At 38.8% G+C, this 27,058-nt stretch overlaps 1 protein-coding gene across 45 annotated transcripts in view; it reads right to left on the bottom strand.

Moving 5' to 3' along the window:
* The window catches only part of NRXN3 (neurexin 3), a 1,722,001-nt gene that overhangs the window by 918,923 nt on the left and 776,020 nt on the right, over positions 1 to 27,058 (bottom strand). For all 45 annotated transcript variants that reach the window (XR_010151246.1, XR_010151247.1, XR_010151248.1 and 42 more), the window contains 4 exons: positions 14,792 to 14,911; positions 5,760 to 6,141; positions 4,775 to 4,965; positions 3,835 to 4,008 (listed from right to left, as the gene is read on the bottom strand). Coding sequence is in view for 42 of the 45 variants with exons in the window: in XM_063793837.1 (XP_063649907.1) it covers positions 3,835 to 4,008; positions 4,775 to 4,965; positions 5,760 to 6,141; positions 14,792 to 14,911 (867 nt within the window). In the remaining 3 variants the exon portion in view is untranslated. The remainder of the gene's footprint in view (positions 1 to 3,834; positions 4,009 to 4,774; positions 4,966 to 5,759; positions 6,142 to 14,791; positions 14,912 to 27,058) is intronic.

Raw genomic sequence — 27,058 nt, 5'->3', positions numbered from 1 at the left:
GCAAAGCTGGCCTCAATATAGGAAGATACATTTACCAGCCACATATTAAATCAGGTATGATTTTTTAAAAAACCCTAGCTTAAATTGAGAGGTATCAAGTTACAACTAAATGTTGACTAGGAGTTGCCCAGAAATTGCACTTAATATCTAAATTATACACTTTGCATCTATCAGAGACATAAAATCAAATACTAGTTTCAAAATTTTTTTCTTTTTTGCTACTCATACTTGAGAGCTGAAGAGTACTAAATTAGCAAGTTTTTAAATAATTTTGCTAGCACTTTGGGAGGCCGAGGTGGGTGGATCACCTGAGGTCAAGAGTTCGAGACCAGCCTGGCCAACATGGTAAAACCCCATCTCTACTAAAAATACAAAAATTAGCCAGGTATGGTGGTGGGCACCTGTAATCCCAGCTACTTGGGAGGCTGAGGCAGCAGATTCGCTTGAAGCTGGGAGGTGGAGGTTGCAGTGAGCCGAGATCACGCCACTGCACTCCAGCCTGGGCAACAAGAGCGAAACTCCGTCTCACTCACTCACTCACTCAATCAATAAAATAAATAAAAATAATTTTGGACTCTTTTGCCTTTTATTTTACCTGCTGTCATGGGTCTGATATAATAGGGAAGGTAACACATTTACTACCTAGGGATCTTAAAGTGTCATTGTCAATGACTTTGATGGAAACATATATTAAATGTAGATAGATACAGATATTTATCTATCTGTGTGTGTGTGTGTGTGTGTGTGTGTATGTTTATCTGTGTATTCTAGATTTGCTAGAATAAAACATATCTTGAAGAGATTCTGGTCTTAGTTCTTAGTTATAAAACCTCATCCCCTACTTGTTTACTATTCTATGTAAAAGAAATGATAAATTAAGAAATTTGTTCTGTTTCCTGTGGTCCTCATACTACCTAATGCTCAAAGGCCTTCTTGGGGGTCTCATGCTCTACACAAGAGATTCAGAATAAAAATGATGGCTTTTTGCAGTGTCTCCAGTGTTTTGTGCTCTCCCTTTACCTCCCCACCATCTTACACAGAACCCTAAAATGCTCCTGGGATCTCTTGCAAGGGCTTATTCACAGTGGTACAAACTTCCAATGACAGTAATTTATGCCTTAACCCATTTTGGGCCATTTTTCCTGGCCACTTAGGCTAATTATCCAAGTCATTTGTGTACAATCAACAAGGACTTTCTTCCCTCAGCACTCACCCTCCACTTCATCCCACCCAGCGGGGTAGGCATAATGCTCAGTGGGTAACCGTTGTAATTATCTCCATGGCAATAGAGTGCAGTGCTATTAGGCTCATGAGACTCACCATAGATTCAGATGGTGGAGCCATCAAGCCACAATATCCGGCTTTGAACAATCAACCATACTCAGAGGAAGGTCAGAGCTCTCTGTAATGCATGTGATGAGTAATGCCAAACTGCACATAGAGCTGTAGATAGGGATAGGGACATTTTCCCCAACTCGTTATGTAATTTCTTTTTGCTGATGCTCTTACTGCTTCTCTTAAAACTCTCTTAAGTGAGGTCATTCTCCCTTTATATTATACATTTTAGTACCCTTTTATAAAGCTTAGACCTCCTTTTAATCCAATACTATAGCTTTATTTATTTACACCTTAATTTTTGTATTCTGTATACCTGTACTACCAATACAGTAGCCATTGACATGTGTATTGAGCACTTTAAATGCATGTAGCCCCTGGGTTGAGGTGTGCTGCAAGTATAAAATACAAACTCAAGTTTAGAGGCTTAATATGAAAAAAGTGCAAAATATTGATAATTTTATCTCTATTACATTCTGAAATAATATTCTGGGTATATTTAGTTAAATTGAATAAAATACAAAATTAAAATAAATTTGACCTGTTACTTTATACCTTTTTAAAATGTAGCTACTAGGAAATTTATAATTGCATGTGTTACATGTATCTATTGGAAAACACTGACATAGAGTTAATGGATGATTCCTGTTAACTTTTAAATCTGAAGAACTGATGGCATAATAAAAATTATGTAACATTTGACCAGTATCTTACGCTTTCTAATATGTGCTCTTATATTGTGATTTGACTTCATATGATTAATTATTCCAGGATAAACGGAATTACTGCCATTCCACAATCTTCTAAACACTATATACAATTTAATTCCAAATGCTACGTCTATTCCAGGATTGCCCTTTAATACACAAAAGAACTAAAAGCAAGCCAAGGAGACAAAAATCCCTGACTGAATGAAATTATTCATTTCTAGGAGCAAAGTGGCTGCTTTAAGGGCTTAGTGATTCCCAACCTCCTGTCCCTTTATACACACACACACACACACACACACACACACACACACACACACACACTACATAGTACAAACACCATATTTGGCCAAGAGAATTTAAGAAATATTTCTGGATAAAGGAAAAATGGAGTGGGTTATAGGAATGAACATTCCTATTACTAGTGCAAAATACAAAAATAACTCTTAGGCAAAGGGAAACAATTTCCATAACTCCAAGTCAGCCTGATAAGCTGACAGGAAGCTTTGATAAATGTGTGCTTTACAATGATGAGCTAACCCAGATGGAAGCTGTTTAAGAACAGAAGCGATACATGAAGTTGAACACAGAAGTGGAATGAACAGATTTGATGTGGTAAATTAACAACTGATACAAGGAAACACAATATATTGCGCAAACACAGGACCATAAGGCTCAACCAAAAGGCTCAAAAAGAAAAAAAGGAAATAATTACATAGATCCTTGGTCAGGCAACTTCTTTGCCTTTCAAGTTAGGTAACAGTCACGTTTTCAGCCAACCCAAGACTACTAGGGAAGGCTGAATGTGTTCACTTCTGCCATCTGCTGGTTAAAACTAGATTGTTTACACTGCAAAGAATTGTTGGATTCAGGAAGACCTGTAAAATTCATTTAATATCTCAAGAGACAGTGGATCATCTACAGGAACAGGCTGAGCATGGTTTGTTGTGCTGCATGGGTAGACATGCAGTATTATTAGATGTTTGACATAAAATAATATTTGTAAACAATAATCCTACCATTTATCAAGTACCTACTACATACCAGGCATTTTATGTGTATTTCTGATCTCCTTACATTCAAGGTAAGTTTTATTGCCCTGTTTTATAGGTAAGAAAGATATAGCTTAGAGAAGTTACATCACCTTCCAAATGTCACATAGCTAACAAGAGCTACTACCTGGAGCTGAATCCAGGTATTTCTAATATCAAAGCCCATAATGTTCCAATATACCACACTAAATAACTGCCTAGCAATGCCTGATAATTAGTAAGTACTTAGTAAATGTTAGTTCCCTTCCATCATCATGGCATTTGGACATCGTTTTCCTATTGCCTGCTAGATTTGCATTAAATAATGCAGTCACTATCAGCCAAAATAAGAAACATTTTATTAATTAGTGACATATACATAAAATCTCTGGTTTTCCCCTCATCATGTATTAAAGTATAAATAAAAGTCTCCAGTGCTGTTTCAGCCATTCTGGAAGCCAAGGTACACATTGGAAGAAGCCTGATGTCAATGCCAGGGAAGTTTTTTATTTTATTTTATTTTTATTGGCAAGTATGTGATACTCAGAAAACATCTGCCAACATACATTCCTGGAGCCTGTGGCACATGTCTTGACATACTAAACCAGTGACAAGAGAACACTGATGATGATGCAATGTCACGTGGCAAATGAGAATGAGACAGGACTGGTCAACTGAGGAAGGAGGCAGTGGCAGAGGCAGCAAAGAGGCTTGGTGCTTGCAACAAGGCTGTAGCTTAACAAGAAAAAAATAGGTTGTACCTTCACAGCCACGCTCGATCTGTCCGCTCCGATGAAGAGCATCATTGATGAGGTCTGGCAGGCGTCCATTCAAGTCCACTGATGCTAGACAGCCCTGAAAGCCATCTCGAGAGGCCACGAGCTTTGGGAGGTTGCTGTACATGCCTTGGGCCAGACCAGCCATGTAGAGATCACCTGGAAAGGAAAGTAATTAGCAAAAGAGAATGAGTAAAGGATGTGGTGACCATGTCAACTAGTTTGATACACTTGAGATAATTCATCAGATAAGGGATAAGATAGCTGGGGGGGAAACAGCATAAATGAGATAAGCACCAGAGTTTCTACCCTGCAAAAAAAGGAACCCAACATTTATTATGTGTCATTCATCTTATATATATCATCTCAAAAATTTAATCATCATAGATGGAGTAAAGATCAACAATATTGTCAACAAAGCAAGCATTTATTGAGTGCTTTTTATGTGCTTGTTACCAATAATATGCTGAGGGATATACAGACATGCCATCAAAACTTCTCACAACCTATACAGAAACTAACAATTATTATCCTCATTTCGCAAAGAAAAGTAAATGTAAGCTGAACAAGGCTAAGACAGTTTACTGATGACACCAGACATTAAATGATTCAGCTGAAATTCCAAAGCCTATATTCCTTCCTCTGTATTACGGCCCTTCCCACACTTTGACACTTATCCTGTCATCTCTCAGCCCCCACAGCATGACATTCCCGAGGTTATCAGAGAAAATGAACCATTTCTTGATGAGTAGTCTAAGTAAAAACAGAAAAAATTGCATTACAGGATAATTCAACATTGTTAAAACAGGATATGGATGATGTATCAAAAATGCATGGCACTCTGAACCTGTGGTTTGCCTCTGGAAACAGTCTATCTATTGTAAGAAAAGCTCTATTAAAAACTAAATTTCTTTACAAGGTTTACCTTTCAAATCCAGATTTTTGGCACCATTGATAACCTGAGTGACCACTTTGGTGTCCACTTTCAGGCTATGAGTATTACTATTGTCCCGAGTGATGACGACATTGTGCCACTGGTTGTCATTCAGGGGGCGGTCACTGTTGCCTTTGATCACATTGGGACCGTTTCCGAGGTCAAAAACGTAGTGTATATACCTAGGAAGAAAAAAAAAAAAACAATAATTGGAAAATCCCCGAAATGGTTTAATGGCTATATGTGTGCAACTGACATAGTGGGCTTCAAATCCCCCGTGCTAAACTGGCATAATGCAGGAATAATTTAAATCTTGATATGAGGTTACAAGAATAGTCAGATTTTATTCTATCATGCTTCACTATAATTCCATACTCATCGAGTCCACTTCATTAACACTACCTACTAATACTCTCCAGAGTCAAAGTAGCACAGGTTGTACACTACAAAACATAAGGGGGTGACTTTTAAATTCATTGTCAACCATTAATCTGTTTTGGGTTTTGTTTTGGTTTTTTGTTTTGACTATTTTCTAATACATGGTAGTAAAATGTCTTAAGGGCAGCTTCTAAAAACTTGCATATATGGGCTAATGGTAGGATTTAAAATATTTATGTTTCATCTTTTGGTATAAATTGGGTGGTTGTAGTTAGTAATACTCAAGAATTAGATGCAATACAAATCATAGCCCTCTTTTGCAAAAATAAGCTTTTCTTCAATAGTTTTAAAGGGCTACATTTCATAGTAAAAAGTCTGTTAGTGTTGAGTTAGTGGAAGACCTTTAAATTAAATCATGAGCCTCTCTCCTTTCCAGACCTAATAATTTTATGGATCCATTTAATCAAGGAAGATGTGAGAATGTGTCAGGAATGGAGGGTAGGGAGTAGAATAGACAAGTTATTTTTATGTCCATATTTTACGTAGAGCTTCAGTAGATTAAAGGTGTCCAACATAAGTCATGATCCCTTCTACTTACCCCTTGACAAGCTCAACTGCAATGAAGTCATTGCCATCACCACTATTGAAGAGAATGAAGCCATCTGGTGAGGTGGTCTTGAACTGGAAGAAGAGGTGCATGGAGGTGTAAGCCTGAAGAGTGGCAAGGCTCAGGTAGCTGCTCTTGGTCTTAAAGGTGACAGGGTCAGCGATGATGTTCCTCAGTCCAAAACGAGCCTTCAGCTCACAATAATCAATGTCACCATTTTTGCACAAGTCAATGTAGAGAAGGCCATTAAACATGAGGCTCTGCAGATGGCCAATAAAGCTGGAGGGGACAACGGAGATGTAACGTTTCTCAGTCATGATTCCCGTTTCAATGTTGTGGAACTCCAAACGGGTATGGTCTCCCACCATTGTACCTGTGAAAATTGTAAATGAGGTACAAACAGAAAAGTTACCATCATTTATCACAGCACCCTCAAGTATATTTTTTGGGCGTAACCTGTTTCCACACAGAATATTCAGCTTTCTTGGGTGAGTTCAAGAAAACCAAATATTCAATATGGTAGATACCTTACTTGGCCTCAATCAGGCATTGCCCAAATTACATGGTGTCACGCAGCTGCTCAGCACGGCTCATCATATAAGGGGAAATATGAGGTCATGAGTAACCCAGGCTAAAGGATAAAACTATTGGTATTCTCCATTCAGGAGAATCACTGGACACTAATACACACTATAAGAAGAAAGGCCTTTGTTGCTCTGACCCTTGTAAAGACACAACACACAAGTCTTGGGCATCACTACCAAGTATTTTTTCTCGTAATAACTCTCCACTTAGTACTTGTGGGAAGGATTCTATTATAGACTATCAGTTGAGTTTACCTGCCCAGCAACTGTTACTTTATCTTATAATAACACGTAATTTTTCTTTAGGAAGCTACCCACCCCTCTTGACCTTTCAACCACCTGGACTGGATAAAGTTGACCCTAATCAAGCTACTCAGCCTAGACCACTCAATGTACTTTACCCCCCTAACTGTCACAGACTTTGGACTACAGACTTAAAAAGCGGTCATTACACTTTAGGGTGTATCAGAATCACCTGGGGGGCTTAGGCCCTCAGAGTTTAGAATTCAAAAGTCTGGGGTGAGGCCTGAGAATCTGCATTTCTAACAAGTTTCACAGTGATGCTCTTGTGGCTGATTTAGGGACCACCCTTAGAACTGGCAACAACCCAAGCCATCCCAGCCACACTCAGCTCCAGAGCTCTTGCTGGTACACTTAGGAAAGAGGCATTCTTGGCAAGCAAGGACTGCTGGAGGGGTAAGAAGAAAGCTTTGAGTCCCTGGAGGCTATAAGAAAATCAGAGGGATCAGAGGACTAGCAACCCAGAAGACAATTACAAAATGAAGAGAATCAGTTGTGCTGTCCTTTGAGAGTCTGGATCAAGCTAGGCACCTCCCGGCTTTTTCAAACTGTGTGGCAATAGACTCCCTTTCATGCTTAAAGCGTTTGAGTTGGGTTTCTGACATTCACAACGGAAATATCTTCAGCTGATACAAATGAACTATTTAGAACTTTTATTACCTATTTTACCTAGAAGTGGTGAGTGACTAGGGCAGAGGGGATAAGGAGGGCTTGAAATAAATACAAAGAGACTGGAAATTTTAATAACAAAATAAAGAAAAACATCATTCATGTGGCCAGAGTAGAAATTGGCTTCCTCAACATTTATATAGAAAAATCATGTTAAAACATAACAAACCATGTTCTACTGCCAAGCATTACAGGGGGAATTCTTTCTTCCTGTCCTCTCTTGTTGTTACCTTCTACATTGAAAAAACTCCATTAGCAAGACTGATAGCATCTCTTCATTTCCTCTTTAACAACTTTCCTGAAGAAGTGACATAATCAGAAATATTAAGGATAATCTGCAAAGAGAAGCTGTGTATGCTTAGCTCAGCCCCTAACACCTCCTGTTTCTCTTTGCTGGAGCAAGCTGACTTCAGAAATGTCCATTCTACTGCATGCATCCATAGAATGGGTGTTACAGGAGCAAGCCTTGCTTCCACAAAGGATGTCTGCCCAGTTCTGAACTACTATTCAAGTGGGCAATTCTGTCTAATTCTGAAGTTCAGTGGGTGTAAGCAATATTATTAATGTGTGTTATTACTAATTAAAATGATATTTGCCTTCCATCCTCATTGCAATATTTTCTCTATTGGCTCAGAATTCCAGTGACAAAAAAAGGGAGGATTGTATTTTCTTAGGTCTCTTAAACTTCAGTATCTGGGAGCCTAAACCAGATCATACCCTTAAGTGCTCAATATTGGTTTTATCTCTTTGGGAAAAAACTCAGACCTAATTTAAAGAATTGGCTGGAGACAGCGGCTCATGCCTGTAATCCCAGCACTTTGGGAGGCCGAGACAGAAAGATTGCTTGAGGCTAGGAGTTCAAGACCAGCCTGGGCAATACGGCAAGACCCAGTCTCTACAAATTAAAAAAAAAAATATTAGCCAGGCATAGAGGTATGTACCTATAGTGCTAACTATTCAGGAGGCTAAGGTAGGAGGATCACTGGAGCCCAGGAGTTTGAGGCTGCACTCCAGCCTAGGTAACACAGCGAGATGCTGTCTCTAAAAAAATAATAATAAAATTTCTCATATTCCCTATAAGCACAAAAATTAGATTTACATGTTATGAGCTTCTATGCGGTGTTTTGACAACTAGTGACAAATCACTCTCTTAGTATAAGAAAAAAAGATGTTGGTTAACTTAAATATAAAAATCAAAATGCAACATAAATCTGCTAACAAATAACTAGGAAATAAAATTGCTTAGTGTTAAAAATCAGACTGGCTGTGAAAATACAAAGCAACATAACCTAAATTCGCATGCTCTAAATTAATAAAGTGACTGAAAGAAACATCTACTGTCAAATTGGCTATAGCTACTCCTACCAGGAAGGGGAGCTGGGCTGGAAAATGATGGGGAGGGGGAGTCATAGTCAATATCCACAGAAACAGAGAAACTGAACTATGATGATGCTGCTAGTCATGCTAATTTTTATTTTACAAAGAAAAAAATCTAAGATGGGAACTAAGAAGTCAGAATGGGGAATCTCTGGTGAAGACTGGGGTTCCAAAAGGAATCTGAAGAAACAATTTTAAAGTCAAATTGAGAACTTTCAGAGAAATTCTGGATGAATTGATCTCCAGGATTGAGGGGTTGGGATATTCTGCTCACTAGAAAATTAATTTTTCACAGCAAAAAAAAAAAGTGTTTATTGAGATAGCAGAGAGACTGAGCGTGGATGTGGATAAGTACAAGAAGTGAAGTTAATGGTGGATTTAGGAGCTTAGCCCAGGAACACAAACTGGGAGTTCAGGATGACTCACACAGGAGCCTCAACTAAAAGTTGGTGAGGGGAGGGGGAGAAGGCCATGTGAGATCAAATTAGAAAAGGAATTGGCTTGGGAGGTTGAGGTGGGTGGATCACAAGGTCAGGAGATCGAGACCATCCTGGCTAACATGGTGAAAACCCGTCTTTACTAAAAATACAAAAATTAGCCTGGCGTGGTGGCACGCGCCTGTAGTCCCAGCTACTTGGGAGGCTGAGGCAGAAGAATTGCTTGAACCCAGGAGGCAGAGGCTGCAGTGAGTCGACATCATGCCACTGCACTCCAGCCTGGGTGACAAAGCAAGAGTCCGTCTCAAAAAAAAAGAAGGAAAGAAAAAGGAAAGAAAAAGAATTGACTTCACTGTGTGCTAAACGAATTTACTCCTTTGTGTATACTTCAAAAAATAAGTATATTATTACACCTGTGCAAAGCATGAGATATTGCTGAAAGTTTGAAACCTGTGCCAAACCAACCAAATATTTTTTTTAATCTATGCGTCATTTAATCAATAGTAGTGATGGAAACCTTTCACTCATCTCCTCTGAATGCTGTCTGCAAACTGAACCTCCTTTCTACTTAAGGGGCAAATATATTCATACCTCACAGCAGCTTCTTTCAAACTTCAGGGGAAAGAGAAGTAACTGGGGAGAAAGATAACAAGCCAAAACCAAGACTACTGAAAATTCCATATAAGGCAGGCACTGTGTTAAATACTGCATAATCACTATGAAATGTCATTATCACGATAAAATTGTAGAGAAGTATCTTTCTCTTGCTTTAGAGGTTAGGACATTTAGCTTGCAGAGGTTAAGCAGTTTGATCAAGATTCATGCAGGTGGTAAATGGTAGACCCCTACATTGAACTCAGGTGTGCTAATTCCAAAGCCCATATCTTTACTAGTACAATGAACTGTCTTTGGAAAAAAGGTTTGACTTATTCCGCACATCATTGCCCAAGAAAAGCAGTAGGTAGAATTTAACTGGTGAAATTTCCATGTAGAAGCTGTTGTGAGGAGTTTGTACTTCTTCCCTATGGCCCAGTATCAGAATGTCACTCCATCTAATTCATGGGTAATATATCCAGCACCCTCCCTAAAGCAGCATTGTTGCCTTGCCTCCTTGTCACACATTCACTTCCATATTGCACTGATGGCCAACAAGCAGTCTACAAACCAGCTCTTAGAGTGATGAAGGACATATACTTATGGAAAATTCTGGCCAGGTTCAAGCTGTAGCTTCCTATTCCTATGAAGCAATAGCATCTAGTGGATGAGCATGGAGAGTCCAGGGCTGTACTGCCTGACTTTGCATTCTGCTTCCAAGACTTCTTCACTGGGCTACCTTGGGGGAGTTACTGAATTTTTCTATGCCTCAGATCCCCATCTGTAAAACGGATATGAAGTTAGCAGGGTTAAACGTATCAACACATGTAAAGTTTTTAATAGAGTGCCTATGGCTTAAACTGTGCGCTATTACTAATTATGCTGCATTCATTTCTCTCCCTTCCTCCGAAATGATTGAATCATGTTGTGGTCATTTCACTTACTGTTTTTCTCTTTTTTTGTGTGAGAATGTGGGCTCTTTTCAAGTACAGGCCACCTCTTGTGTCTTCTATATGTCCCCCAGTGGCTACCAGAGGGGTCTGAGCACAGCCAGCATTCCTAACTCCTGGGGGAGGGGCTTGTATTTGAGCCATTTGCTTTGGGGTCAAGGCTTGGGTCCTCACCATTTCCACACATGAGGTTCCTGGTCAAAACTAAGAGCTCAGCAAAAAAGAATAATAATGGGAAACGCTGAGAGGAAGCAAATTGACCTTTCATGGCCCTTAGACTTGGGGAGAGAAGTTAAGAAAACGAAGGCTTACAGAGTACCAGTCAAGAATCTTCATATTTTGCCCACAATTCCCTAGCTCTACTGGTCCCAAATCCTTTTCTCCATAATATCAGCATTTTTTAAAAGTGTGTAAGTATGTGGTATAAAATACTTCAGTAAAAAAAGTTTCTGGAACCAAAAAAAAAAAAATTAGCAAATACTGCATACTTATCAATGATTTGCAATGTACATTAGCTTATTAAAGTCTCCTAATAAGCCTGGCAATAAAGAACTCCATTTCATTTTGTTTGACCGAACACTCCTCAATCCTATTTTATCAAGTTTTTAAAAATTACTATGAGAAATACATTTTAAATGGAAAATTTTGCAAAATGACTTTTTACAGCTTGGTGCTATACATGCTATGTAGGTAAGGACAGGAAAAGGCAACAAGAACCAGTGTAGTCAAATTTTTCTACTAGCAAGGGCAAGTTTTTGTACTAGCAAGAAGTTCTAGGCAGAGGAGGCAGTTCATGCAGCATTAGGCCCCAATTCTGAGGAGTATAACTCAAGTTATGCTTGGTATAGTAATGTATTCTTAATAATAGAAACATAGATCAATCGATTATTATTAACTGTCAACCGAACTTAATGCTTTTCCAAGAACACAATCACATTACAATAAATGATAAACACAAGGCTGAGGAATATTTCTATCCTTGCTTTTGATTTCTTGTGAGTCAGACCTATTCTTTACATCATTTCTATAAACTAGCTGAAATTGGACACACTAGGGGGGCCTTAAAGAACATTAAAGGGATTACTAAATAAGCCAATGAGATACTACTTAATAACTTGAGGACTGTGGGTATTTTAGTTTCATTGCCTGATTTTATGACTTCTGTGAACTAAAATTAAAATTTCCCAACCCCTTATCACTATAAAAAGCAACCCAAGATTGTAACTCATAAGCAAAACAGCACTTTTCCTCTCTCAAATTTCTTTATCCTTCTGGCTGCTTTCTTCCATCAGCAGTGAAGTTCGGGGGGTTGGGGGGACACGTCTGAAAATGAAAGAGTTTCATTAATTTCAAAAAATCAAATTACTGGATAATGGCATTTCGTGACTTGGCCCTGCTTTTTAATTATTAGTGGTAAAAGAAAGTGCAATTTACAAATAGCTTTATTCCAAAGTTTTCATAAAAGAATAATGACTGAGAGAGACACATTATAGTATCCTCAGCTCTGTAGTTCTTTATGACTATACTTTTGGAGCATTTATTTTCCAGGGAAAATGAAACGAACTCACTGTCAGGAGAGATCAGGGTGAGGTCGCCATCTAGTGGCTGCTTTTCAGAAGCGGCTGTGAATCCCACCACCCTTCAGAGACAAGCCCAGAGGAGTGAGCAAGAGATGTGTGACTTATCCTTTGCAGGATCCAGATGCACCAACAGTTCATACAGTTCTTGAATAATTAATTCAGGTTGGCTGTGGGCGCTAAATAGTGTAACCATTTGTACATCTCTTTTAAAATGTTCATTTCAGAATGCAAATTTATGCTCCAGGCATGTAGACGAGGAACTTCACCTCCCACTTCTAAGTCATGTCTATGTGTAATCGAAGTGTTTTGGGTAATTGTTGTCTTTGTTTTTGTGAGGGAGAGGTCAAGTGTTGTGGCCTACCTCCTGTAAGTTTCTTAGGAGACTTTAATAAGCTAATGCATTCCCTACCTCACTCCAACCCATTCCATTATATTTTTCCCATATTGTAAGATAAATTATTTTCTTATGATGGATTTTGAAGTACAGCAAGCAGAATGATTTTGTGGAATCACACTGACATGGATTTGGAGCTTAATTATACAACGCTCTCAAAGTTTTATGCTTCCTTTAAATGTCATTAAGAACACTTACCTTTAAAGGCTATAGTGAATGATAGAAGATTAAAGGAACTGATATGCTTAACACAGCTAAGAGTTTCTAATGCCTACTGGGCACTGGATATGTGCCTAGATGCTCTTCCTTAATCCACAGGCTATCCTTCTCTACACACACACACCTGTACATGCACGTACATATCTTACTATATTTCCTGATTCCAGAAGTATAGAAACTCAGGCTCATGAATATAAAATTAAATTATAAGACGCCAAATTACAGAATATTCATGCTGGAAAGGCCATAGAAATAATAGAATATCAATTTTAAAAATGAGGAAATTAGGAAAAAGAGGTTTAGTATATCTATCTCAAAGGCATAAAATATTTTAGTGGCAATGATTATATTAGACCCCCAGGGCTACTGACTGTCTTATTCACAGAAGAAACCATGGAGATGGCTTAGGCCACTGACTGCATTTGACAAGGCCCAGGAATGTTAACTTTCCTAACGTCCTGCAAGTTAACGTCAGGGCCCAGATCTGATGGCAACAGTGTTTCATGTTGCCCATGTACCCCATGCTGCCCCAAATCTTCTTTCCCATATGGATAAGAATTCTGCTTCATAGATGTGTCCTGCTCTAGAATATCAGAGAGGGAAGACTTATAAGATATAGCATGTAAGGACTGGCGCGATGGCTCACGCCTGTAATCCCAGCACTTTGGGAGGCCAAGGCGGGTGGATCAGGAGGTCAGGAGATCGAGACCATCCTGGCTAACACGGTGAAACCCCATCTCTACTAAAAATACAAAAAATTAGCCAGGCGTGGTAGCAGGCACCTGTAGTCCCAGCTACTCGGGAGGCTGAGGCAGGAGAATGGCGTGAACCCGGGAGGCAGAGCTTGCAGTGAGCCGAGATCACGCCACTGCACTCCAGCCTGGGCGACAGAGCAAGACTGTCTAAAAAAAAAAAAAAAAAAAGAAAGAAAAAAAAGATATAGCATGTAAAATGGCACTTGATGATACCCTCTTTCTTGTACCTCAGCCTTCATAAATTACATCCACCATCAAATTCAGTCTGAAGATCTACGTTTATAAACCACTCCTGATTTCTCCAGCCCAAATGGGTAATTCTCTCTTCTGATTGACAAATTGTAATCTCACCCATCAAAATTAGAATCTCATTATATATTTTGGTCCTGTTTTCAAATACCAGAGTCCTATCTGATCTGCTTAATTGGTTCATTATTTGAGGGAACAGGTAATCTCATCTGTTTCCATTTTATCTTCTGCAATTCTAGCATGCTGCTGACATAGAACAGACTCTTAGGAAATACTTATTGATTGTGTGGAGCTCTGAATGTTTCTTTCCACATTCTAAATGTAAATTCCACCAGGCCAAAGATTTGCTTGTTTGTTCACCACTGTATTATCAGTGCCTTGTAAAATGGTGTGTAGTGCAGAATAGATAATTAATAATGATTAAATAAGTAATTAATTAAACCAAACCTTATTCAGCACCTTCTAAGTATCATGCACTGTTTTAGTCCTTACTTTTACCTGTAATGTTCTGAATTTCTGGTTTGCCCATCTCTTCTACTAGAGAGTGATTCACTCACTGATGGAAGGAACTGGCATATGGGAGGATGATTGACATGTGATTTTTGAATGATTGAATAATAAAAGGATCTGTAGAACCCTACATCTGTTCTCCAGACACATACTCTACACCTAAGGAGAGAGACCCATAAATATGTAGTTATAGTTAGTAGGTAATTTCCATAACGCACATTGATGAAAAGGTTGTAAAATACAGAGGAAGACCTTCTTAGCCTTGCCTGAGTTTGTCAACAGAAAACATGATTTGTGACTTCTACTATGCAAAATAAAAGGTTTTGCAAAACACTGTTTGCTCACTCAGTGACTGAGAGGACTATGAGAGAAAAGACAGACGAATTTCACCATGGTCATACTCACCCTCAGCCACATCATCATCCACGGTTAACTTAAGGCTTTTTCCTCTCCGCACCACCCGAACGGTGTGCCACTCATTGTCATTGAGCTTCTGCCCTGCATACAAGGTCTCTGGTCCTTTGCCTAAGGATGGTAGTAAGTGCCAAAGTTAGAATCAATTCTGAAAGTAGTGCTCATGCATCAGGGCTATCAAAACCACACTGGTGCACATGACCCAGCAGCATTCAAGGAATTATATTCCACCCAAAGTCCATTCGAATTTTACTGATCCAGTGGATTCTCTGTAGGAGTCCCCAAATGCAAAAGTCTCAAATCAAACATAAAGGATAATGGTACAGTAATGAGAAAAATAGTGCCTTCTTTTATCTTAGATATAAGGTTTTCAAATGCCAATGGCAGTAAGCAATCATTTACAGGAAGCTGTAGTTAGCAGTCATTAATCTCTCAAAGTTTTAGAATCCAGACGAATTTCTTTAAGATATAGGAAATTTACCATAGTATTTTTCCTTTAGAATAATTTGGCCATTTGGCATGACACACCAGTCTGGCTTTTAGAGAGTATCCACCAATAGGATGAGAAAAGAACTTTGCAACACATATGCCTTAACTTGACATTTCCATTAACACAGGGTCCTGCTAGGATTCACGACCATAGAAATCACAATAGTAAGCATTACAATAGTAATACTGTCAAGTTTTAAACCCCATCGTAAATAATGCTCCTGAAGGGAATGTGAGGGCCCCCAGAATTTTCCCATTGTTCATCATCCTCCAAAAGGATCCAAATACCTAAAAACTGAAATGATGTAAAGTTCCAAAACTGAAACTTTTCAGGACAAAAGCATGACTAATATAAAGTGCCACTAAATAGAGGAATAAACCAAGTTGTCTCAAGAGATCCATGCTCCAGATGCTCAAGCTAACGTTCAAGTGAACCCTATAAAGAATCAAGGGTAACAGGAATTGTACTTAGGGGAAAAAGATGGCAAGAGAGACACAGAGGCATTAAAATGATCCACTTAATAAAAGAAGAAAATGTCACATTCTTTTAGGATGTATATCGTTATTGATCTGAAATGCAAATTTAAAAGACAAAGAAGATTACATAGAAGCAGAAGACAGACCAAGTTTGCTCTTTGTAGGAGGATAGCTGAGCTCATGAAGAAAGATGCTGACTAAATATTTTTGGATTAGTCAATCTATATGTGGAAAGCCCCATTCCTGAAAATGACTAGGAAATAAAATGATACAACATATAAGTGGCTAATATATCCCTATGGATATATGTGAAATAGTTTGGAAAACCATATACTTGGCTCCAACATATACTGAGCACAGGGCCAAGTGCATAGTAGGAGCTTTAATGAGTACCTGAATAATCAATGTCTATGTAAGTCTGTTTCTATGGTAACCATCAATTAGGGTCAATATATTTTATCTAAGTAATTTTGAAAGCTTTATTATGTAACTGTCACTAGCTACACTCCTCCCTCCTCTCCAAGACTGAAGACATTTTATACAGGGGAATATAAATCTCTAGGTAATTTCAAACTACACCTTTTAATTTTGAGTAATTAGTATTCCTATTTTCTGCTGGTTATAAGAGCTATGGTAGTAGTTCAAGTTTGGAGGAATTCTCCTCTTGAAAAATAAACAGAGTTTCAAAGTGAAAAACTTTCTTTTAATTACAATGTACACAGCAAATGACTTACATTTAATAATTTTCAGAATGCACCCAAAGCTCAAGGGCAACCCAAATTTACAAGAATCTTGAACATTTAGTAAGGAAACCTAAAGGACCAAATGCACTCAAAATTAGGTAGTGATGCCATGAGAGCAATGAATCTTAGGAATAAAGTAATTCTACAATAAACCATTTTAGATTACATCTCAGCTTATCTTGCTTTGTATGTTTGTCTCAATATTACATAAAATGTATGTATTACAACAGAATTTCCCTATATTTTCAACTGATTAGATACTACTCTTCATTATCTTATTAAGTTCAGGTCTAAGATTGATGTAACAGTTGCCATCACAACAGCCAACAGTGAGGGCATTGAAAGAAAATGGACCACATCATGTGGATTCTTTATAACAAGAACAGATGTTCTCAGAAAAAACAAATCTGTCTTTGTTTTTTTATGTTTTTATCCTCTTTATTCTACATGCAAATGCTTCAATAAGAAAGAAAAAAGTGAAGAAAGACGTGGAGAACATTAGCTACGAAGGCAGAACTGCTACAAGTACGGGCTATTTAAAACATCTTCTATAAGGTGGCATCTGTTGTTTAGGCAATTTTTGTACATCGCTTAATTTTTATGATTGGGGACAAGATAAGTGGAAAATGACTAACACAAACATAGTAGTTTGGGAACATTGCTTCATTGGTATGACAGTACCTACAGAGATATAAAACGAGCTTTCTCTCAGTCCAGTGATGCTAACGTTTGGAGGTCCATCAGCTCTTATGGTATCCTTGAGATATTCACAGTGGTCAGATTCAAACACAAATATTTAACTGTCCATTTGACTGTAAAACTTTGGAATGTGATGGCCAATGAATAAAAATGTAAAAAAAAAAAAAAACCAGGCCAGGCGCGGTGGCTCACGCCTGTAATCCCAGAACTTTGGGAGGCCGAGGCGGGCGGATCATGAGGTCAGGAGATCGAGACCATCCTGGCTAACACAGTGAAACCCCGTCTCTACTAAAAATACAAAAAAATTAGCCGGGCATGGTGGCAGGCACCTGTAGTCCCAGCTACTGGGGAGACTGAGGCAGGAGAATGGAGTGAACCAGGGAGGCAAAAGGTGCAGTGAGCTGAGATTGCGCCACTGCCCTCCAGCCTGGATGACAGAGCGAGACTCCATCTCAAAAAAAACCCACAAAACTGAAGGTTCTCATGCCCTACTATTTAGTTACATTTGATACCTCCAACAGTAACAATTCTTATTATTCTTAAAGTAGAAAAAAAAGATTCACACCCATCTCGTTAAAATGATATGGAATAGTATTTGATATTCATTTTCAAACAATAAATAAATAAGTCCCAGTGGGATTTTGTAAAACCCTTGGCCTCCAGAAGTGGAGAGTCAATGGCATTTATCCTTAATCAAGTCAAAAGGTCAACTCATTCTACAGAGGAAAAGTGATGTTTACACTCAGAGGGAAATCAAGGCAAAGAGAGAGGAGGAGCAAACCTAATAAGTAGCCCAGGCATAAAAGTGAATTGATAAGTAATGCAAGATGCAGACACAAGCTGAAGGTTGAAATATACAAACTGTTCTTGATGATGTAGTCTAGGGATGACTTTTTCTGGCCTATTCAAGCAAAAACCCAGTGAAGTAGCATCAGTGAAGCAATGAATGTAAAGAGTGATTCACGTAAATAAAGGATGGTTCAGACAAAAAGAAGAAAACACTGAAATTTAAAATGAAACTAGTGAGAACTTAAGAAACATCTCAAAACCATTAACTTTCCTGCATTTTTAATAACTAGGAAAGTTATGATCTGCAACTGGGTACATATTAGTTGTATTTTTCCCTCTTTTATAGTTTAAGTAATAAATATTGATCACAAAAAAATCCTTTGATTCTCTTGAGGCTGCTTAAACTATCACTGCTGGATCTAAGTAGAGAATGTTAATAAATTACCTAATACTCCTCAGTTGAATTTCCCAGGTAATGACACTCATGCCTGGAATAAAGATGCAAAAGATTTCTGGGATGCAGAACTTTGTAAAAATAGAGTGTTTAATTGTTTACTATTGTAGAACAGAGAGCCTTTAATGAATCCCTTGGGTAATACCACCCAAATGCTCACACAAGCTATCCTCATTGAAAACTCATTTAGCACCATCTCTTTGAGGTAAGGCTTTGCTTCACAGAAGATGGCCTAATTCTCTGTTGAATGGGGAATACGGAATAAGATATCATGGATGAAATACACTGACTAGATGGTTTTTCTTGACCTATCCTACAGTAACCCTATGGAACCCTTATTTCTTTAAGAAGCCAGAACCAATAATGAAATCAAACAGCAATATAGGAGATAATGCATTGCTAATTGCTTGGAGGAAGATGACACTCAGATATTATCAGATTTTTCCCTCTTTTGGCAGACAGAAAATCAGAGTGTATGTTAAAAATCTATATTTGAGCATTACTAAAGGCACACACCTTCATAAGGTGAACTTTGGATTTTAATTATTTTTAATTTATTTCAGTTTTCTTAAAAACTAGACTGTTCATATTACATGAATTTCTTATTCCCCCCAGGAGCAATATAAGCAGCAAGACTACAAGTTACCCCTGACATACACGTGTTTGTCAATGTATTTCTAAGACCTGGCCAAACCAACTAAACCAGTTGGGTTTGCTCATACGCAGGGGGTAGAAATTCCTTCCATATGCCACGAAGCTCTGTTTCCAAAAGTGTATGGGGAACCATTGGAAACTTTTGCTTGGGTGGAGGTTGGGGAGGGAGGGGGTGAGATCTGTATCATAATCACTTTGCTTTACCTGAACATCTTTCTATTTATTCAAAGAGGGAAATGAAACAGTAACTTGATTTCCCTTCAAACTATGTTTCACATGAACCAAAATTTCTACAATGCATAAAATATATGAAAATTACCCTCTTTAGAAAGGCATAGTGAAAGATGCCTATAATTATACATCTAAATGATATGGTTAATAAATGCTCAAAATGATGGACTGTGTTAGATTTGAAGGAAACCAAAGATATGTCAAAAAAGAAAACTTACCTTTGCTTCCATCAGCCCCTTTGGCTAGGCTAGCTGAGCTGTGACAAGCATTTCACTAAGCCCATAGCATCACACATTGTATTAGGCATCCTCCCCAGACAAAACAGATCAGGCAAGTAAAAGCAGGGATGATAAGGAAAAAGAACAGGACTGAAGGAAGAAGAGGAGGACAGAGAAGTAGGAAAAAGGCGTTTTATGTTCTGTCCACAAAATTTCAGCTTCTGGTTGCTTTCTTTGGGTGTCTAACCCAACAGAGATTGAGGAGGTGTTTTGTTTGTTTTGTTTTGTTTTTACAAACTTAGTTTTAAAGCATTCATATTCACTGGAAAAAAAATTTTTTAATCATAATTATTTTTAGAGCCCGTTTGGCAGAACACCTCAAATAGATCATTTCATTCTTACTGGAGTACTTAAGGCTCAGGAATAGCTGCCATACCTCCTACAACAGGTGTGGAAGGTGCAGGGATCTTTCTTGAAGTCTTCTACAGAGAAGTCTCCCAGGGAGGTGTGAGAAAGACAAGTGACCCAGCTATTCAGCCTGAGCACCCTCCAGGAGCCCCTGCTTCTAGTTAAAACCTACTAAAAATGCCACCAATATTTATCAGGATTTAATAAGCAAACATACCATTGAGACTGCCACATATAACAAGTTCAACGATGGACTACTCACCTCTTTCTCCGTGCCTCATCCTCTACTTCAGCCTCCCAGGGTATTAATAGAATACTGTTACTCACCTCTGCCAAGGTTTTGCAAGACTATCTATTCACATCTTTCACAAATGCTAATTGAGCATCAGAAGGCAACCAGGCACTGCGGTCACATTCTGATGCTCATTCTGATCCTCATTGTGGAGGATAAAAAGATAAACAAGACAGAACGGGTCCTGCCTTACATGGTTTACAGTCTACTTTGGGGTGAGAAAATCTGATAGACAATACACAAATTAAGGAACATGAGATAATTTTAGATAGGGTTGAGTTCTGTCAACCCTATCTAAAATAAGGCAGGGTAATATGATGAAAAGTAGTTGGGGGTAGGGAGTGAGGACTGAGGACTGGCTACTTTGTAGAATGCTCCAGGAAGGCCTCTTTGAGGTGACTTCTCTACTCTTGTCCTGAGCACTTGGTTGGGTAGAAAGATACTAAACGAGATGATCAGAGAAGGCTTCTCTGAGAAGGTGCATTTAGGAAGGAGCCAATCATGCAAAGCTGGTGATGTAGGCAGAGTCCAGATCACATGAAGTCCTAATGACATGGTACAAACCTGAAAGCTCTTCAACACGTACTGGAAGCTCTTGGAAGGTTTTAAGTAAGGAGATTATATAATCTCAATTAAATTTTGACAATCACTCTGGTTGCTGTAGGTATATTAGACCAAAAGTGAAATAATGGAAACAAGATCTATTAGGAAGCTATTAAAGAAAAGAGATGAAAATGATTTAGGTTAAAACTAGGAGACAGTAGAAATGAAAGTTGTAAAATTTGGGATGTATTTTAGAGGTGGAGTCAACAGGACTTGGAGATTGGTTTGGGAGGTGAATTGGTAGTAGGAGAAGTAAAGAGAGAAATCAGTGTTGATTCCTAGGGTTTGCTCTGACAAACTGGGTAGATGAAAACAGCCTCACTGAAAAGGGAAAGATTCCAGAAAAAAGTAAGACATGATTGATCCTACTAGCCAGAGAAGGCTACTTCTGGTATTGTGTCTCTCCTATGAGTCACACTTGATAACCAGCTCCCGGCAGCTTCCTGCTGCTGAGACGTATGAATCAAAGTTCACTGCTTGCCTGATTTTTCTTAGAATAGTGTTAATTTATACCTCAGGCCACAACTATCTATTGATGATACAGGATTGCTCGGTGTTGCTATTTGCCCACCCGCCTCCCTCGTTCCCTTCCTTCCTTCCTTTTTTCCTTCCTTCCTTCTTTCCTTCTTTTTTCTTCCTTCCTTCCTTCCCTCCCTCTCTTTCTTCTTTTTGTCTTTCCTGCATGGTTTCTGTTATGTGCTGTAACCCATGCCTTAAGACTAGAAAAAAGAGTGCCCCTAACATTACAAAGCAAACACTGGCAGCCCATTCAATAGCATCTCTAAATTGTGATCACAGTGTAAAATGAACCCGTTTATCTTGGCTGAGAGAATGGAGCATCTCAATTTTGAAATGGAATGAATCTGGAGCAGATATACCTCCAAAGAACCAAATGGCTCCTCAGAAGATGAAAAAGAATATTGTCCCCAATGTATTGCCAAACCTCTACCTCAAGCCATAAATTTACAGCAGTGCTCAGCAGTGGTAAGCTGGGGACAGGCTCAAGCTTTCTTGTGATAATCTCTCTCCATGAAACCACTTTTCAAGAGATAAGGGCAATTTTCTCAGGGATAGGCAGGAAGATCCTTTTGTGGATATTGATTCTACTCTTGTTTTTTAAAAAAAACTTTATAACAGATACTGAAACTTTCTCCACTTTTCTAATGGTATGATTAATACAAATTAGATTTCTTACAATGATTTTTAGGTATTATAGTGCTTTTGAGTCTGATCGTGTGATCTTACTGTTTATCACTAAAGTCACAGATTTTGAAGCTGAAGGTGATCGAGCTAAAGAGATTCTAACAAGGATATGCCATAAGACCTGCTGCCTACCATCCCCTAATACATTTCTAATTTAAGTCTGTATTCTTGTGAATTGACCTTTTTGCCCTAGCATGCAGAAAAAAATATATATCCAATTATGAATTTAAAGGTCTAGTACATTAATATTAATTAATATTTTGCTTAAATAGGAATCAAGGAATGCAAAATACAGCTTACATTTGTCTCCCTCTATTACTTTTATAACCTTTCTATCTGCAGCCATCCCTCCTCAGCCTTCCCTGACCCTCTCAGCTGAGAGTTTACTGCTTCAGTAATTCAATAAAAATTTTATTTTGCAAATGACCACTCTATTCCTTGTATTGTAGTTATTTTTTTAAAAAATTCACTTCTATGCCCTTTGAGGTAGAATATTCTACCTTTGTAATCCCCAACAACTAAGCATGGCACATTGCACCAAGAGGGTGCTCAATGTATTGGAAAAAAACTAGTGAGCTAATAAATAAAACTGAATAAATTAAATAAACAAATGAGTGGATGGGTTGAGGGAGAGAGAAGAAATGGAGGGGGAGCTGAAGAGAGCTGCAAACTGTATTTTAGCAATAGGACAGATTGAACCGATTCAGGAAAGTAGTCCATATAGTAGTAAACACATATAATTGAATTAATAAGTGAATACATAGAAATGGATGAATAAATTAAAGGAGAGTAAATTTATGGAGGGTACAGGGGGAGAAGGAAGAGGAGCAGAAGGATCTTGGCAGTAGAGTGAATTTGACAAATTTGGAGCTGAAAGATATCAGGCAGCAGATAGATATAAATGAAGTCACTACTTTTCCTTTTAATATATATTCTTCCTGGCCAGAAGAAAATGCAGCATTTTGGGGAAGTGATAGGGGAATGAAAGTAACATATATAAAGAAGTACCAGTTGCTTTGCATACGTGGTCTCATTTCGTTTTGTAGCATGCAGCTGATCTACTATACCCCAGCTTTATGAATCAAGAGGCAGAGCAAAGCTCTGTGACCTGTCAAGGTCATACAGCTGTGGGACTCAAACCCTAGTCAGCCTGTCTGAAAAATCCTTCCTCTCTGGTTTGTTCTCACAGTTTCTCCATGTTTACATCCCTGAGTTGTCCTGTCTCAGGACTGAAAGAGGACTAGGGTGAGGCTGGGTAAAGGGCATGGAGGATATGGGAGACTATTGCTAATTATGAAACAGAAAATCTAATTCTAGGAGGATAATGAAGAGTATAACCTGGCCTTTCTTTAAAGTATTTGTAAGACCAGGGTACAGGCCTAGCATACAGAACCTATTAATAAAGCAAAAAAAAAAAAAAAGTTAAATGTGTATATTGTAAATGAAAGTGAGTATGAAAAATATCATATTTGTATGCGCTTCCAGCAGACCCTGCATCATGTGCCGCCTGGCATCATATTCCCTCAGCCAACGTCAGATTTCAGCCACTGCAGCAGGTGACAGTTATTGTGAGCTCAGACAGTTTGATGGTCCCCCACTTCAAGCATGGCCAGCCCTTGGGCCTTCTCTAAAGCTAGGGTGCCTGCCCTGCCTGCAAGAAAGAGCAACCAAGAAATGGGAGTGAGGGCAAGAATACCCTAGGGGTAAATATCAAAGAATGGGGAGGGGAAGGGAGCCAATGAATAAATACTCCAACCTCCTATGTTTTAAGCAGAAAATCCTGGGAGGCATTCATGGCAACACCTTCATCTCTCCCACCTATGCAGTGCTTAGAGCAGGAATCTTGACAGTGGACACTCACACTGGTGTTTCTTTCTGCACTGCTTACTCTCCCTGCTCATTCACTTCTGCTTTTGGGGACCACTCCCAGAAAAACTATCTCACCCAAGTCTTTGTCTCAGGCTTTGCTCTCAAGGGAACTCAAACTAAGATAAAACCTACATAGCACTCAATCATGTCCCATGCAGTAACTCAAATGTTACAGCAACCGCATGAGGTAGGTAACGTCAATTACCTAGGATGAGATTAAGAGGTTAAGTGACCTGCCCAAGCTCACAAGCTATTGAATTGTGAAATTAAATAAAGAATCCAGTCTTTCTGATTCCACAGATAGATTGCTTCCCATTAACCTAGATAGCTGCCTGTCCTGACTCCACAGATAGATCACTTCCCATTAACCTAAATACCCACCTAGAGTCCATGAAGCCCACAGAGTACAGAAGGCAGTAGTCTGCTGTCAGCACTCAGGGCAGGCTGAGGGACCATGGTTGTAAATTACCAAAAACTGACCAGACTCCTGGGGTTGTGAGGAAGTAGCACAGGTCTCTAAGCACAATCACATAGCTCTTCACTCTGAACCATGGAGGACTTTTGGGAACTCTAATTTGTTAATTTGTCTAATTCACTCTACTGCCAAGAATGAGGTTACGATCATTCTTAAATAGCATAAGTCTATTCAAGTAAGAAGCTAAGTGATATGCTCTTGATACCCAAAGACCCTTCAGGTTCTATCTGCCATATTCTGGATGAATATCCCATCTGGATGGGGGACTTTATGTATAGATATGAAGATACAGTCATTGGATTTTAGAAGTATCCCAAGACAAAGAGTTCTGGGAATACGGTATTTTCAGATCAACCTCCATGGTGTTTGCAGCATCTCCTTCCTACAATAGAAAGTACTAAATATAAGGTAAAATTGGGAAAAGAGGGATATTTGCAGCCTCTTTGGCATGGTAATTACAAGGCCTATCAGCTTATGAGCTTGATGGCATTAGCTGATCACCCACTGTGGACAGAGGTAGCTGCCACACAGAATGGTCTTACTCCTGGCTAATCTGTCTTATCCTCTTAGCATCTGGTGTATGCAACTGCAAGACCCAGGAGGCCAGATTAGCAGAACTATCACTCTATTCTGGTTCTTGTTAACTAAGATGATGAGATTTGTCCTTCCTAAAATAATATGTATGTAGGTTTGAAAAGTTGAGAAATTATAGCTCTTCGTCTCCCTGGAAATATCATATCCTTATAGTCCCCACAAAAATAAAACTTGCAAGACATGCACATAGAGAAAATAATTAAAACTAGAACATCAACAAAAATAAATCAAGTGTATTTCAATTCAAATGTATTTGTTTCCCCTTAAGTAAGACTTAAATACAGCTGGCTCTTAATACAGCAAGCCTGGCCATGTATGACGCATGCAAAACCGACTATGTTGGCAAACAGGACTAATTTCCATGTGCTGTGTTCATACTTTTGTGCAACAGTTTGGGCACAGTATGGATGTAAACTTCAAACTGCTGACTGCCTCCTCCATGCACCCTGAATTCCTCATTAACATGGGGCATCAAGCAGAAGAAAACTGTTCTTACCTAAGAGAGTGAAATTACCACCCCACTTTCAGACTGTATAAAGAAGGAGGGGTTTAATTTAAAAGTTGATGACCTACTAGACAGGTGTTGTGAAAGTTTCTGGGGTGCGAAGATGAAAAAGATACACTCACTGTTCTAAAGGAGCTTAGAGTCTACTGGGGGAGTTGAACAAATAAACACCAATCATGTGGAAGAACAGGTACAGAGGTGTCCACTAGATACCCTGCTGGTGGGCACTCAGGCCATCTGGAAGTCATCAACTGTCTGTTCCTCTTCACATTCTTCATGGAGGAGTATACAGATTCCATAAGGCATAGACCAAGACCTGTATTTCTGTATCTTTCTCAACTCTAAATAGCACTTTCCTTGGAAGGTACATTGGATTCTCAAATAAAGAATTAATGTCTTCACATACTTGCACAAGACCCCGTTAATAATAGACCACCAGACAATAGTCATAAGACACTATTCTAAGTGCTTTACCTATGTTAACTTACTTAATACTCACGTCAATCCCATAAAGTTGCTGTGGTTGATTACATTATTTTTGACAATATTTGCTGTCTTTTCCTATCAGCCTCTTCCGAATAGGTCCACCCTTTCTGGAGGGTTACATTTCCTGCCTCTTATGTCAGGCATTTTGCATTATGTGCTTCACAGCCAAGAAAATGTGAGCAGAAATAGTGTGAAGCACTTAGAAGGTCTGAGGGCCACCACATGGCTCTGCTAGCTCTCTTCCCTTCGCCACAAATCCAGGATGCGACAAATCAGAGCTGCCTCTTCAGGCAGGGTCCAGAAATGAAGAGGCATGAAGAAGCACTGCAGCAGAACTAGGATGAATATTAATGCTGGTGGGAAATAAAGCTCTGCTCATTTAAGTCACTAGGATTCCAGGGAGGCATCTGTTACTGCAGCATAACTGAGCAGAGCTGACTAACACATGGGTCCCATTAACAACCACATTTTACCCTTGAGAAAACTGACACAGAAAGAAGTTCAGTCGATTGCCCAATGTTGCATAACCTAATTGCTGGAACTAAACCTGGGTAGCCTCGTTCCATTTTGTCCTTAACTACTATACTATACAGCCTCCATTAGACAAGAGATGCATCAGGGATGGTTCAGAGATGCAATGACTAATCCTCATAGTGAAATATTTTCCACAGGCCCTACAGGATAAAGAGTAAAAAACTATTAAATAAAAACATACAATGGATATGCCTTTAATTTCTGAGGGCACAGAAAATGAATAAAAGCAGAGAAAAAAAAATAAGGCCAGATAAAATGAGATAAGAAAGAAACATATACAGAAAATGATGGGAGAACACAGATTAAAAGAAACTTAAATATTCGTCAAACTGCTCAGAGACAAGTACCTCTCCGGAAAAAATAAAACCCTTAATATTTTTATCTTTAAAATGCTGCCAGAACACAAAACCTATGAAAGTGTTTAGAAGCAGTAGTTTGGAAGTGATCTGGTTCTTTTTGTATTTAATAAAGTAAATACTTCTGTTTGTGATACCTATAGGATGGGAAGTAACACACTTCACCGGGGGGGATGTCG

Source organism: Pan troglodytes, chromosome 15, assembly GCF_028858775.2.
Source record: "Pan troglodytes isolate AG18354 chromosome 15, NHGRI_mPanTro3-v2.0_pri, whole genome shotgun sequence".
In the NCBI taxonomy this organism is placed as follows: Eukaryota; Metazoa; Chordata; class Mammalia; order Primates; family Hominidae; genus Pan; species Pan troglodytes.
Note: the sequence above shows the minus strand (reverse complement) of the source record. Positions and strands in the feature narration are given on the sequence as shown.